The sequence below is a fragment of the Micropterus dolomieu genome, linkage group LG08 (genome assembly GCF_021292245.1).
Source record: "Micropterus dolomieu isolate WLL.071019.BEF.003 ecotype Adirondacks linkage group LG08, ASM2129224v1, whole genome shotgun sequence".
NCBI classification, from domain to species: domain Eukaryota; kingdom Metazoa; phylum Chordata; class Actinopteri; order Centrarchiformes; family Centrarchidae; genus Micropterus; species Micropterus dolomieu.
Genome location: NC_060157.1, coordinates 16,714,007 through 16,726,589, shown reverse-complemented (window position 1 = coordinate 16,726,589; position 12,583 = coordinate 16,714,007). Strand labels below are relative to the sequence as shown.

At 46.1% G+C, this 12,583-nt stretch overlaps 1 protein-coding gene across 1 annotated transcript in view; it reads left to right on the top strand.

Annotated features, from left to right (window-relative positions):
• The first annotated feature begins 458 nt into the window (after nt 1–458).
• The window catches only part of LOC123975371 (leucine-rich repeat-containing G-protein coupled receptor 6), a 38,426-nt gene continuing 26,301 nt past the window's right edge, over nt 459–12,583 (top strand). Inside the window, exon 1 of the mRNA XM_046056824.1 lies at nt 459–933. Coding sequence (XP_045912780.1) covers nt 710–933 — 224 coding nt within the window. The 5' untranslated portion in view covers nt 459–709. The remainder of the gene's footprint in view (nt 934–12,583) is intronic.

Below are 12,583 nucleotides of genomic sequence, written 5' to 3'. Positions count from 1 at the left end.
TCATAAGGTCCCACAAGTAGAAATCTAGTCTCAAACCACTGTACTGCATTGCCACCACCCTCCTCCTTGTTTGCCTTCCTCAAACTAAACACTCTCTCTTCACATTGAGCTTCAAGGCAAAGTAATAGAGGGGGAAAGGAAGAGAAGGAGAGCGAGAGGGAAGAGTTTGAGAATTGCGGGCCCCTCCTACTTTCAGGAGATGCTCCAGCCCATCCCTAAATTTTGGGCCAATGAGGGTGGCTCATTCACAATTCATGCGCTCCTTCTACAATAGGTAAGGAGAGAGAGACAGAGAGAGCAAGAGATATATACAAGGAGAGAGACAGACAGAGAGAGGGAGAAAGAGTGACTGTGTTTTGGGGAGAAAGACGGTGAGAAAGGAGAGGGCAGAGTGAGAGGGACGACAGGGAAGAGGTGGAAGAAGTCAGAACATAGTTAACCCCTGGGGATGAAGTGGTGACTGAGAGACAGGCACACAGAGAGGAGAGATGAAGAGATAGAACTTGTGACAGGGACAGATTTACAGTGTGGACAACCTGCACAGGAGAAAAAGGCAGTAAGGAGCTTTTGAATCGATACTGGAGCCGGGAGAGGAGTATTTGGGAGAGCAAAGAAACACTGGAACCTCCTCACTTGATCAAAGCTGTCTCCTGAAACACCAGAGAGGACAAAAGAGAGCGTGGCAAGACAGACATCCCTACAGGTGTAGATGCAGCCAGGCGGGCAGTCAGACATGCTGCCTGTGCTTCTGCTTCTCTGCGTGGCTGGAGGAGTTTGGGGGTCCGCCCCCGGAGTGTGGGGGCAGGGGCCGGCGGCACCGCTGTGCCCGTCTCCGTGCCAGTGTGAGGAAGACGGCATCTTCGTCATGGTGGACTGCTCGGAGTTGGGACTATCGTCTGTGCCAACTGACCTCAGCCCTCTCACCACTTACCTGTGAGTACAGATGTGTAGTTCCTGTGTTGTCTTGTCGCTTTTCACTTTAGCCTTTTCATCTCCAGGCTCCTTGCTTGGTCCTGACTGTGCCCTTGACCCCAGTCATCCTTTCCTTGTGTTCCCACTTTGCATCTCATCCTTCTACCTTGATCCCCAAACTTCAATCCGCTTCTTATTCGTAATGGTTCAGTGCCAATGAGTTTCTTGTGAAAAATAAAAACGTGCCTGCCAATCGTGAGCCCCAATTGTTGGTCTTGATCATTAATTTATAAATAAGCTGGACAAAAACCTCTTAATTCATGCTGCTAAATTGCAGCTGGGATACCCTTTTTAAAAATAGAGCAGAAGGCAACAGTCGGTTGAATATGTGACCAGGAAACAGCAGCAAAACCTGCATGTGGATAAAAATGGACAGGGCCGAGTAGGAACATGTGTGTGTGTGTGAGTGTATGTTTTGACCACTATGGCAAAATTACTAGACCACTTCTTTCAGTATCAGGTTTCCGAGCGCCAACTGGAGACCCAGCGTGAGAGTTTGTGTGTGTGCGCGCATGTGTATTCCTTTGTGTACATGTATCCAAGTGTTTGTGTGTGTGTGTGTGCATGTGTAAGCTGCAAGCACATGACACAAGCATGTGTTCGTGTGTGTGAATGAGGAAGTGTTTGAACACAGATGTCCAAATGAGTGAGGTTTAATTGCCAGTTTTATGCAGCTATTCTGTATCTCGCTGATACCTAAAGTCAGTGGTCAAACAGCTAGAAACTGTTGACAACACTAATTTAATTCTCCATTTTCTTTTGCTTGATCATCTAAAAAACAAACAATTTGTGAGTGTGGGTTTGAAAAGCTGGCTTGAGAAGTGGCACATACTGTTTAATACCATCAAAAACATGATCATTAACATTACTCACCAACAGTTTTTACCATAACGAGTTGCAGGAATTAAACCCACTTCACCACTAGGATTTATCAAAGCCAATACAAGAAGCTTTGGACTTGTATTATGCAAAAGACAGGAGATCTGAGTTTCTTACACCTCCCTACTGTGGCTTACAGCCAGATCTTACAAATTGCCTCACTGCGTAAGCCTCTGAGGACAGATTACAGACACTTTGTGATAACTGATATTGAAGTGATAGAAGTCACATCCAGGAAACAGGGTGTGATAGAGCAGTTGCTCACTAGGGGCTCTACAAGTATTACAACAGTGGAGGGACATAATTCATAGGGAGAGATTAAAAACCAACAGTTTGTGCAGCAAACGACTCTTAAAGAGACACATAAAAGACATATGAATGATGCCCGACAACCTCGGCTCTCATGGGTGCCTGCGATGGCCAGATTCCACTGTGTTCGTTTGAAAGTTAAAACACATGGGGAGTTTATTGAGGTGAAATACGGCCTCATACTCCATCCAGGAATCACTCTCACCTAGGAGAACACCAGGCGGTTGGCCCAACGACGGGGCATGTCACACAGCTAAAAGCCAGCAAACACACACACAGGCAGGGATGAATCTGAGAGGGAGAGTGTTGAGCCTCTCAGTCGTCCTCTAAAATAAAAACAGTGATGATCTGAGACTCCCTCCGTGAAAGTCTATACTGCCCATAACTGCTCCACTACAGCCACACACACAAACACACACACACACACACAGACAGATGCACACACAAACACACATCATTCCCTACAAACACAAGAGTAATTGTTCATTTCCCCTGGTTACCTAACAGTGGATCTGGACCAATTAGTGAGTTTGAGGGCTGATTTAGAATAAGATAAATAAACTCAGCGACCAACCGCACACGCCCACACACACAGTGACACACACGTTACTGCAGCAGGGAGAAGGGAATGTGGGACAGTAGGAGAGATGCCACAACAAATTAAGATGGAAAATCACAGATTTCTCTTTTGCCCCGCTGATAAAAATCATCACAAACAAAACAACCTCCCATTTTCAACCCTGCCCGCGCACATGCCCAGGGCACACACAGATACCCACATGCACACACGCACACACACACACACACACACACACACACTTAGCCCAGAGCCCAGCACAGCAGGCTACAGTTTCTCATTTCGTCCTGGAGTATAAAAGGTTCCAAAAGTGGAGAGCTGATCCAATCCTCACAAGGATCTGTCGAACTGTCCAGCACGCCCCACTGTGCTGCGGAGGCTGGATTAGCCTCCCAGCACATACTGTAGGCTGCTGAGGTCACAGGGATTTGCTTGGGAACAGTCCACATTACAAACCACATCCAACACAACGCTGTGAAAGTATATGACATCATTCACCCGTGTCATCTGAGACCCCTTCAAAAGTCAGCGCAACTGTACGTGCTATAGTGACCTAGAGGTCAATCCAGGATATGCATGATTCACTCTATTTTCTAGAGGTTATTTGCACAGTTGGACGACCGCACTGCATATAGGTAGACACATAACGGAATACTAATCAACAAAAACAATTGTAGCCTACTATAACACCGAAGTGAATATTGGTTGCAATGGAATTCAACCGTTCGGAGGCAAAGGTGCTCCGAGCTACTTTGAGCAGAGTGAGTAGAGATTTACGGCAATAATCGTTTCCGTGGGCAACACATGAAATGAGCTGTCATGTGAGACGCTTTGAAAGAACTTCTCTTTGATATCAGATTAGAGAGGAAAGACAGTGCCCAAGGGTGTGTGTCCGCGTGGGTGTGTGCGCCTGTGTGTTAATGTGTGTTGAGTTTGAGAACACTGTGTACAGTGCGTACATCGGGGGGTTCGGCGCTATTTTATGTGTGGCTGCAAGTGAGGTTATTTGTCATTAGAGACGGCTTCACAGTGACACAATAAGTAGCAAATGAATTAGTCCGCTTGATAGACATCCATATTTCAAGAAAACATTGAATAGTGTTGAAAATAACTAATATCACGATGACCTGGCTGGTGTGATATTTGTACACTGGCTGTTTCTAAGGTTGTCAGGTGCTTATGTTTACACATCTCACACTTCTTGCAGCGGTCTTCATTGTATGTGTGTGTAAATGTGGGGCTGGGGCTGGTCTGTCACTGGAGTTGAGCAGCGATTAGGTGATGCTTTGCGGTAGCGGTGAACTTCTAACAGTGTTTTGGCCGAGGCCAGGAAACCACTGCAAGCGCATTACCAGACAGAGGAAAACCAAGGAGTGTGTGAGTACGCGCGTCTGTGTGTGTGTGTGTGTGTGTGTGTGTGTGTGTGAAGACCACCCAGACTGCTGAGGGAATTTGTTTTTTTCTAGCCAGTGGAGGTGAAGCAAAAGTGTAAGAAAAATGGAGAGAGGTAAGATGAAGAAGAGGGGTGAAAACTGTCAAGTAGAAAGGAAAGGATTAGACATTGGTGACAGAGTAATGTGTAGTGGAAGACCTAAGTTTAGGTTAAGCAGGCATACAGACACATATGAGCACACGCACACACGCAGGAGAAAACATCCTGCCCCTGTACGGTGATGACTGTAACAGTCGTGTGCGTGTCATTTAGCCATTATGTTGATGGAATGATTCCTATCATGAGCGACCGGGGGTCACACTGTAAACACTATGTCTGAGAGAGAAAGAGAGAGAGAGAGAAAGGGAGGGAGAGAGAACTTGTAAGCGATGGAAGTGGGAGGAGGATTTGAAGGGAAAAAATTTACAAAAATAAGAAAATTGCAGAGAAAGGAGGACAGTGTGTGTGTGTGTGTGTGTGTGTGTGTGTACTGTCCGTGGCGGGTCCTCTATGGCAGCTATCAGCTTCAGTATCAGTGTCCTGGCTCCAGAAGTCTATGGTAGCCCACCGCCTCAACAACACTTCCCTCCCTCAATCCTTCCTTCTCCACCCATTCTCCTTTCCTCACCTGTTTCCTCTGGCCTCCTTCAGATATAACAAGAATCCATACATTAAGTGCTTAATTGTGTGTGTGTGTCTTAACAGCAGGTGTTGTAGCTGGTCATGCAGCACTGAATGTAAATGTATAATCACTGATGTGCAATGTGCCTCTAATCTAAATGAATGCATATAGCTCAGGGCAGAGGAGTGAAGGGTGTGTACCCTAGCCAAACGTTCTAAATGTTTTCAAGGTATGTGTGTGTGTGTCGGCTGGGGGAGGAGGTCCTTTGGCTACAAGCCAACTAAGTATCAGCTGTGTATCACATTTGGGGAAGAGAGTTACGCACTTCGCATCTCATGCATCACATATACACGCTTTGGAAAAGCCGTGTCTAACGGCGATTTTGCGTGTATATGATACGCTGCAGTTTGCAATAGCGTTGCAACACAAAAGACGGCCGATGTGCACAGGTTTAGGCACTAACTAATGCCATGGTTGAAGTTATGGAAGTTGCCTCGAGGGGGCTATCAACTCCTTAAACAAAAACATCTAACTAGCTAGTTAGCGACCGGAACCCCGTGGCGTCACATACACGCGTACCTGGGGGCGTCCACTATACACGCAAAATCGCCGTTCTGCGTACAATAGACGGCTTTTCCAAAGCGTGTATATATGACGCCTGAGCATGAGAACAGGCTGGTCATAATAGTTCATCTGAGGAGTTTACTGCACAAACTATTTCCCTTACACACTCCTTCACACTTCCTTTGTTCTTTCCTTCCTTCCTGCAAACTTGAAATGTCAATACCTGTGCTCTCTCCCAGATTCCCCAGAGGCCTGCGGTGAGCACCATCAGAGAAAGCCACTTGGGCCAGCTACAAAAGTGAAATTTATGCCAGGAGGGTGTTGGAGAGAAGGGATAGGCAGTTAGCATTGGATATTGTAGTGGTTTGTGGTTTCCGGAAAGCAACCTGGGAGGCTTTTAAATGTCGCTCAGGGACAGACGGCAGGTAGGTAGGTAGAGGATAACAATAGAAACAATGACATTTCCCTCGGGAGCGGCAGGCAGAGAAGACACAGAGGCCATAGTGTGCTCTACCGCTCCATATCCTGTCCTTTAGAAATAAGTAGAAAGCAATCACGACACAAGATCTTGAAGGGAACTAGGGTGGAGGAGGTGGAGATCAGGGTGTGGAGCATGTGTTTGGAGTATATGTGTACAGGAGCTTGCATGTGGACTGAACACAACAGTGGTTGGTATTTGTTTAGGTCAGACCTGTGCCCATTGATAGAATATGTAAATCTGTGTGTTTCCTGTGATAGCAGCATGACGCAAGTATGACACAGGGGGCTAGGAATGTGCTCCCTGTGACGTGTGGTTGAGGGGTGAAGGCCTGTTTCTGACTGAGAGGATTCAGAATGCCTGCATGGCCCAGATTCCTCTTCAGCCCCTTTCCAACCCTGGGAATCCATGGGAATGTTTGCGTGTGTGTGAGTGTGTGCACATGAATCTGTGCAAGTGCCCTGGCTCTCTCTTCTCCACTACAGAGAAGGCATTGTCTCAGCCTGGGCCAGGCCATGACAAATGTCCCTAACTGTTCTAGTGTGTGTACAGGCATATATGTAGACCCAACACACATGTGCATCCATGTACTGTGACTTTTGCGATCTGTCATTTGTGTCAGTGATTATGGTTAGATAACGCATAAATGAGACTATTTATATTTGTTTTTATCAATTTTAAGAAAAATACATACATATATATATCTATCTATCTATCTATCTATCTATCTATCTATCTCTCACACATACATATATATATATACACACACCCCCACACACCCACACAGTACAGGCCAAAACCTTCTCATTCAATGCGTTCTCTTTATTTTCATGACTATTTACATTGTAGATTCTCACTGAAGGCATCAAAACTATGAATGAACACGAGGAATTATGTACTTAACAAAAAAGTATGAAATAACTGAAAACATGTCTTGTATTCTAGTTTCTTCAAAGTAGCCACCCTTTTGCTCTGATTACTGCTTTGCACACTCTTGGTATTCTCCTGATGAGCCTCAAGAGGTAGTCACCTGAAATGGTTTTCCAACAGTCTTGAAGGAGTTCCCAGAGATGCTTAGCACTTGTTGGCCCTTTTGCCTTCACTCTGCGGTCCAGCTCACCCCAAACCAACTCGATTGGGTTCAGGTCCGGTGACTGTGGAGGCCAGGTCATCTGGCGCAGCACTCCATCACTCTCCTTGGTCAAATAGCCCTTACACAGCCTGGAGGTGTGTTTGGGGTCATTGTCCTGTTGAAAAATAAATGATGGTCCAACTAAACGCAAACCGGATGGGATGGCATGTCGCTGCAGGATGCTGTGGTAGCCATGCTGGTTCGGTATGCCTTCAATTTTGAATAAATCCCCAACAGTGTCACCAGCAAAACACCCCCACACCATCACACCTCCTCCTCCATGCTTCACGGTGGGAACCAGGCATGTAGAATCCATCCGTTCACCTCCGTTCAGATTTCCACTGGTCTAATGTCCATTCCTTGTGTTTCTTGGCCCAAACAAATCTCTACTAGAACTCTGCTAGCTGCTAGAACTCTGTGTGGCATTCAGCTGGTTTCTAATCTGAGCTGCTGTTAACCTGCGATTTCTGAGGCTGGTGACTCGGATGAACTTATCCTCAGCAGCAGAGGTGACTCTCGGTCTTCTTTTCCTGGGGCGGTCCTCGTGAGCCAGTTTCATTGTAGCGCTTGATGGTTTTTGTGACTGCACTTGGGGACACATTCAAAGTTTTTCGCAATTTTCTGGACTGACTGACCTTCATTTGTTAAAGTAATGATGGCCACTCGTTTCCCTTTACTTAGCTGATTGGTTCTTGCCACAATATGATTTCTAACAGTTGTCCAATAGGGCTGTCGGCTGTGTATCAACCTGACTTCTGCACAACACAACCGATGGTCCCAACCCCATTAATAAGGGGAAAGATTCCGCTAATTAACCCTGACAAGGCACACCTGTGAAGTGAAATCCAATTTCAGGTGTCTACCTCATGAAGCTCATTGAGAGAACGCCAAGGGTATGCAGCGCTATCAAAAAAGCAAAGGGTGGCTACTTTGAGGAATCTGAAATACAAGACATGTTTTCAGTTATTTAACACTTTTTTGTTAAGTACACAATTCCACATGTGTTCATTCATAGTTCTGATGCCTTCAGTGAGAATCTACAATGTAAATAGAGGTGTGTCCAATCTTTTGGCCTGTACTGTATATATAATAATTTTCTTTAGCTTTCTTTGGATCTTTTTCTGGTTTGTATAGTTTGTGTCTCATCTTTCATTGTCTCTTCTATTTTCTTTGCTCCCATATATAAAGCACAGTGCATATAGTGTTTCTGCAAATGCTAAAATGGGATTTATGTATTACTGTCATGAGTTTCACCCATCGTATTCCAAATAAACACAATAAATGCCCAGAATTGTCGAGAATAAAAAACTCAAGTAGTGAGCTTCAGACATAAAGGAGAATGTTTAGTGTTGATAGCAGTGTGTGTAGGACATAGATCTCCAAGTTTCCCTGGTACCTCAACATGGGTCTGTCTGTCTGTACGTCTGTGTGATCGCTGGCCAGGCCTGCAGACTAAAGTGGCTCATGCGGAGTTGGCAGTGTGCAGGTGATGACTAGTAAGAGCTAATGATACTTAATGCCCTTTCCAGCAACGTACACACACACAGAGACACACTTACACACGCATGTACCCACAAGACCCCCATGCAAGGAAACACGTTGCTCAAGCATGGATGTATGTACACACATGCTTGCTTGAACACACACACACTCACATGCACATACTGACTTAATGATGGTTAATGCCCTATCCAATCCCCCTGTGCAGCATCAAAGCATCCCACAGAGCAGTGCTGATACAGCGATGCTAGCAGGGATTAGCTTGGGAGAATGGACCACTGGGACGGAGTTAGCTAAAGGGAACAAAGAGGCAATCACAGACACACTTAAATGTCACACACATGTGCACACACCTCAGGGCACACGCATGTAGCATAGCCAAATAGGGGGGTACTGCACAGGAATGTCCAGAAAGTGGTATAGAAAACAGAAGATGGAGAGATGAATGAAGTAAGGAGAGATAACTGATCTGAATGCAGAAACAGCAGTCAGGTCACTATGACGGCATAAGGCAGTAGTATAATAATTCTTGGACTTTACAGGTGTATTTTCCATCTGCCTTAAAGGGAGACTGGAGGGAATTCTGCCACTGCAGAGCCTCTGCAACTGCAGCCAGACGTACTCACGTCTCTATTACATGTCTGAGAAGGAGCAAAAGAGGAAATCTGGACTTTTTACATGCATGGCAAGAGGCCAAACTAAATCTCTTTAAACCAACAGCAGCCACATGTCCTCATTGGTATGGGGTAAGATTTCACCAAGGGCTGATCTAAGTTCAGGTCTAGATGTTATCCTCGGGTACTGTTAAATATATGGAGCAGATGAGCTGATCATGGTTCTGTGAGTGCAGCAGTAAAGGAGGAGTGAGCCAGGGGTGGATTTCAGCAGTCTTCCAACTAGATCTAGTGTCCTCCTGTTTCTGCCATTCAACCAAATGAAGTCATAATAGAGCCTGACACTAATACTCATCGGGTTTCATTTACTGTTGTATCCGCTGCTGAGGATCTGCCTCGAATCAGTGTGCAGGAAAGAACACCTCCGTAAGAGATACCTTTTCAGGATGTGTGCAAAAGTGCTGAAATTTGTAACCCCCTTTTTTCCCCATTATTTTAGTGGCATGTGTTTGTCCGGGGCTCATGAAACATTTCCTTTTGTCAGGCACATGTCATGTAACAAACATGAAAGCAGGACAAAATATGCATGCCAAAACAGCAGATTTGTAGATGAGGGGCAGGGCTATGAATGCCTTTCTGCTTTCCACAGCTATGTCCTACCCACAACAGCTGCCTGTCAGTCCTGTCCACATGTTGGAGGCAGTTGTATGTTGTGTGGTGCCGACTGTTCCAACACTTCCTGTTCCAGTACTGAAGTGCTTGACCTTTCACCCCCCTCCCCTCTCATGACAGGGTGTGTGTGGGAGGACAAGGAGCGAACACAGAGGGTGTACGCGTGTGCGTGTGTGTGGATCCGTGTGTGCTTGCGTGGTATACCAGGGTATGAATAAGTCCCAGAGGGCATGAATATGTTTCCCATGACATGGCCTCAGACTAAACAGCCGCTCTCTCCACCCAGACATCCGCCTGTCATTCTCCCCTAAACCGCAGTGAGCGGAAAAGTGCACAAAACATGGGAACACAAATACACAGACGCATCACCCTTTCTCTGTCTTGTTATCTCCTCTTTTCTCTTCCTCCCTCCCTGTTTCTCTGCTCTTTTGTAGCCGAGTCCTCCCCGTGGCCCTCCTTGTCCAGGTGAAAGACTTCTCCTCGCCCTCTCCCTCTCTCTTTGTGCCCCGTGAATGAGAAAAAAAGAGAGAATAAGAGAGGGAAAGATAAAGAGAGAGTGCCTTCGGACACAAAGGGCAGTGTACCCCTCCCAGGAAGTCTGGGAGAGAGGGAGAAAAAAAACCACATCTTTAGAGGAAGGAGGAGGGGAGGACAGCATTGTACCCTCCTTCCTGACTCTTTGTGTTTGTGTGTGTGTGTGTGTGTGTGTGTGCAAGCTCATGTGTGACCGCGAGAGAAACTGAATGCCAAAGCAGTCAGTCTATTCAGATAGAAAAAGCTAACACACTTAGACCTCACCCTTCCACACACATCAGACACACAAACATTCTGCTCACTCTCTGTCACACACACACACACAGTAATGCACACAACCATTTAGGACCTCTTTAAGGCGGCGCCCGAGCATTGACTACCAGTTGCATTGTGTGGAATAAAAGATCCTCTTTCATCGCGGCCTTAACTTTTTCAAAGGACTAAGCGGAGAGGATCAGACTGGCTGAATCCAACTGAAGACATTACTGTCATAGTTACTGTAAAAGACAGCCAAGGTGCGGCTCAAGCACCGCTAATGCAGAACCCCTGCCCTCTGGGCAAGGCTCTGGTTGTTGATTTCCACTAAAGATCTATTACTCTAATGTTCCTCACAGATAAGCCGCCTTCAAAGGAGCAGAGCTTACCGCCATTATTGGCTGTTTGTTTGGTAAGAGTCTCCACCTGAGCGAGGAAGAAAGGGCAAGAAGAAAGAGAGCGAGCGAGAGAGAGAGAGAGACAGAGAGAGGGGAGGAAGTGAAGGGGAAGACCTCGGGGCATGGCTCTTGTGAAGTGATTTTTTTTGCGAGTCATAAAAAACATCCCTCTCAAGGGCAGCAATGTAAGACTGCTTGTTTACATGCTTTCGCCTGCTTTGTTATGTACTGTACCTGCATGCAATTTTATGCTTGAGCAGCACGCCAGAAACTTTTCCATACAAGTTGTTTTTTTGAGACTCTTTGAGTCAATGGAATTCTCCAAAGTGAAATGTATCAAATCATCTTTCCTCAACCTGCTCCTGCACAACTTTGTCTGGCTGACACATTTCACTGTTGGTGACAGAAACAGACACCTGACTGCTGATTGCATCTGTCCCGCTCTGAGGGTATATTCACTCGCCAGGGTGGTCCATCATCCCACCCCACAAAAGCCTGGAGCCTGGAGTGTGTATGACTGCCTGTGGATGTAGCACGGCTGTGTGTGTGTGTGTGTGTGTGTGTGTACATCTCTGAAAACAAACAGAAGTGTTTCTCATATAATGTGGCCAGTTGTTTTGCTGTGCTAAATCACCAGCTCTTGTCAGAAATGCTTCCATGTTGAAATTGGCTACAACGGTGCTAGGGGCACATTGACACCCACACCCACCCACACACACACACACACTCTGCCTTTGATCACAGAGCCGATAACATACTTCAGTAGTTCTGTTGACGGCGAAGAGGAAATATGATGAATCACATTATTGTAACTGCCGGACTGTGTAACCCCATGCTCCAGTTGAAATTTGAAACAGAGATTGGGAGAGAAAGAGTGTGAGCAATAGAGTGGCATAAGAGTGAGGGAGAGAAAGGGCCAAGGCTGTTGAATGGAAATGTACCTCTATGTCTTCATGCTTCTGTTCCCCCCTTAAGAAAAGCTCCTTGCCATGGTTACTCAATCAATCACCGCGTAAAGCAGTCAAATATGCAGTGCATTGCCTTTCTTGCCATGCCAAACCTTCCTCTCTTACATTCACATGCACACAAGCGTACACACTCACACACTTGGGAGAGGAAAGACTAAACGATCTATCAGAGCACATTGTGTATCTGCAAATCACGGAACGATGGAGGGGGATAGGAATGGAAAAATGCCCATATCTTTTTACTCCTCCAATTGCTGCAATATTGGCCATGATATCACACTACTGTGCTTAAACACACAAAAAGACTGAAACACACAGACGGAGATCACTGGGGGCTTTGTCAGTCATTCCACAAGTTCAGGGTGGAGGGGGATAAAAAGAACAGTTAGGAGGCACATTTGTGTGAGCGTGTTTGTTGAGGGACGAGCACGGGTCTCAATGTCTACATCCTCTGCTCGGGAGTCTTTAGTTCATCATTCAGCAGCAGACGGAGATCTGAGGGGAGGAGATGGCCTATGTGCCTCTGTTGGTTGAGAGATGTGTTGTCCTGCGAGAAGTATCGGGCTGCTTTCTTGACGCCGCGATGGCCAAGATAGGGGAGGACGGTTCCCCACTGAACACTCACATGAAAAATAAAGAAACCACATGAAGTTTGAACACACACACACACACACACA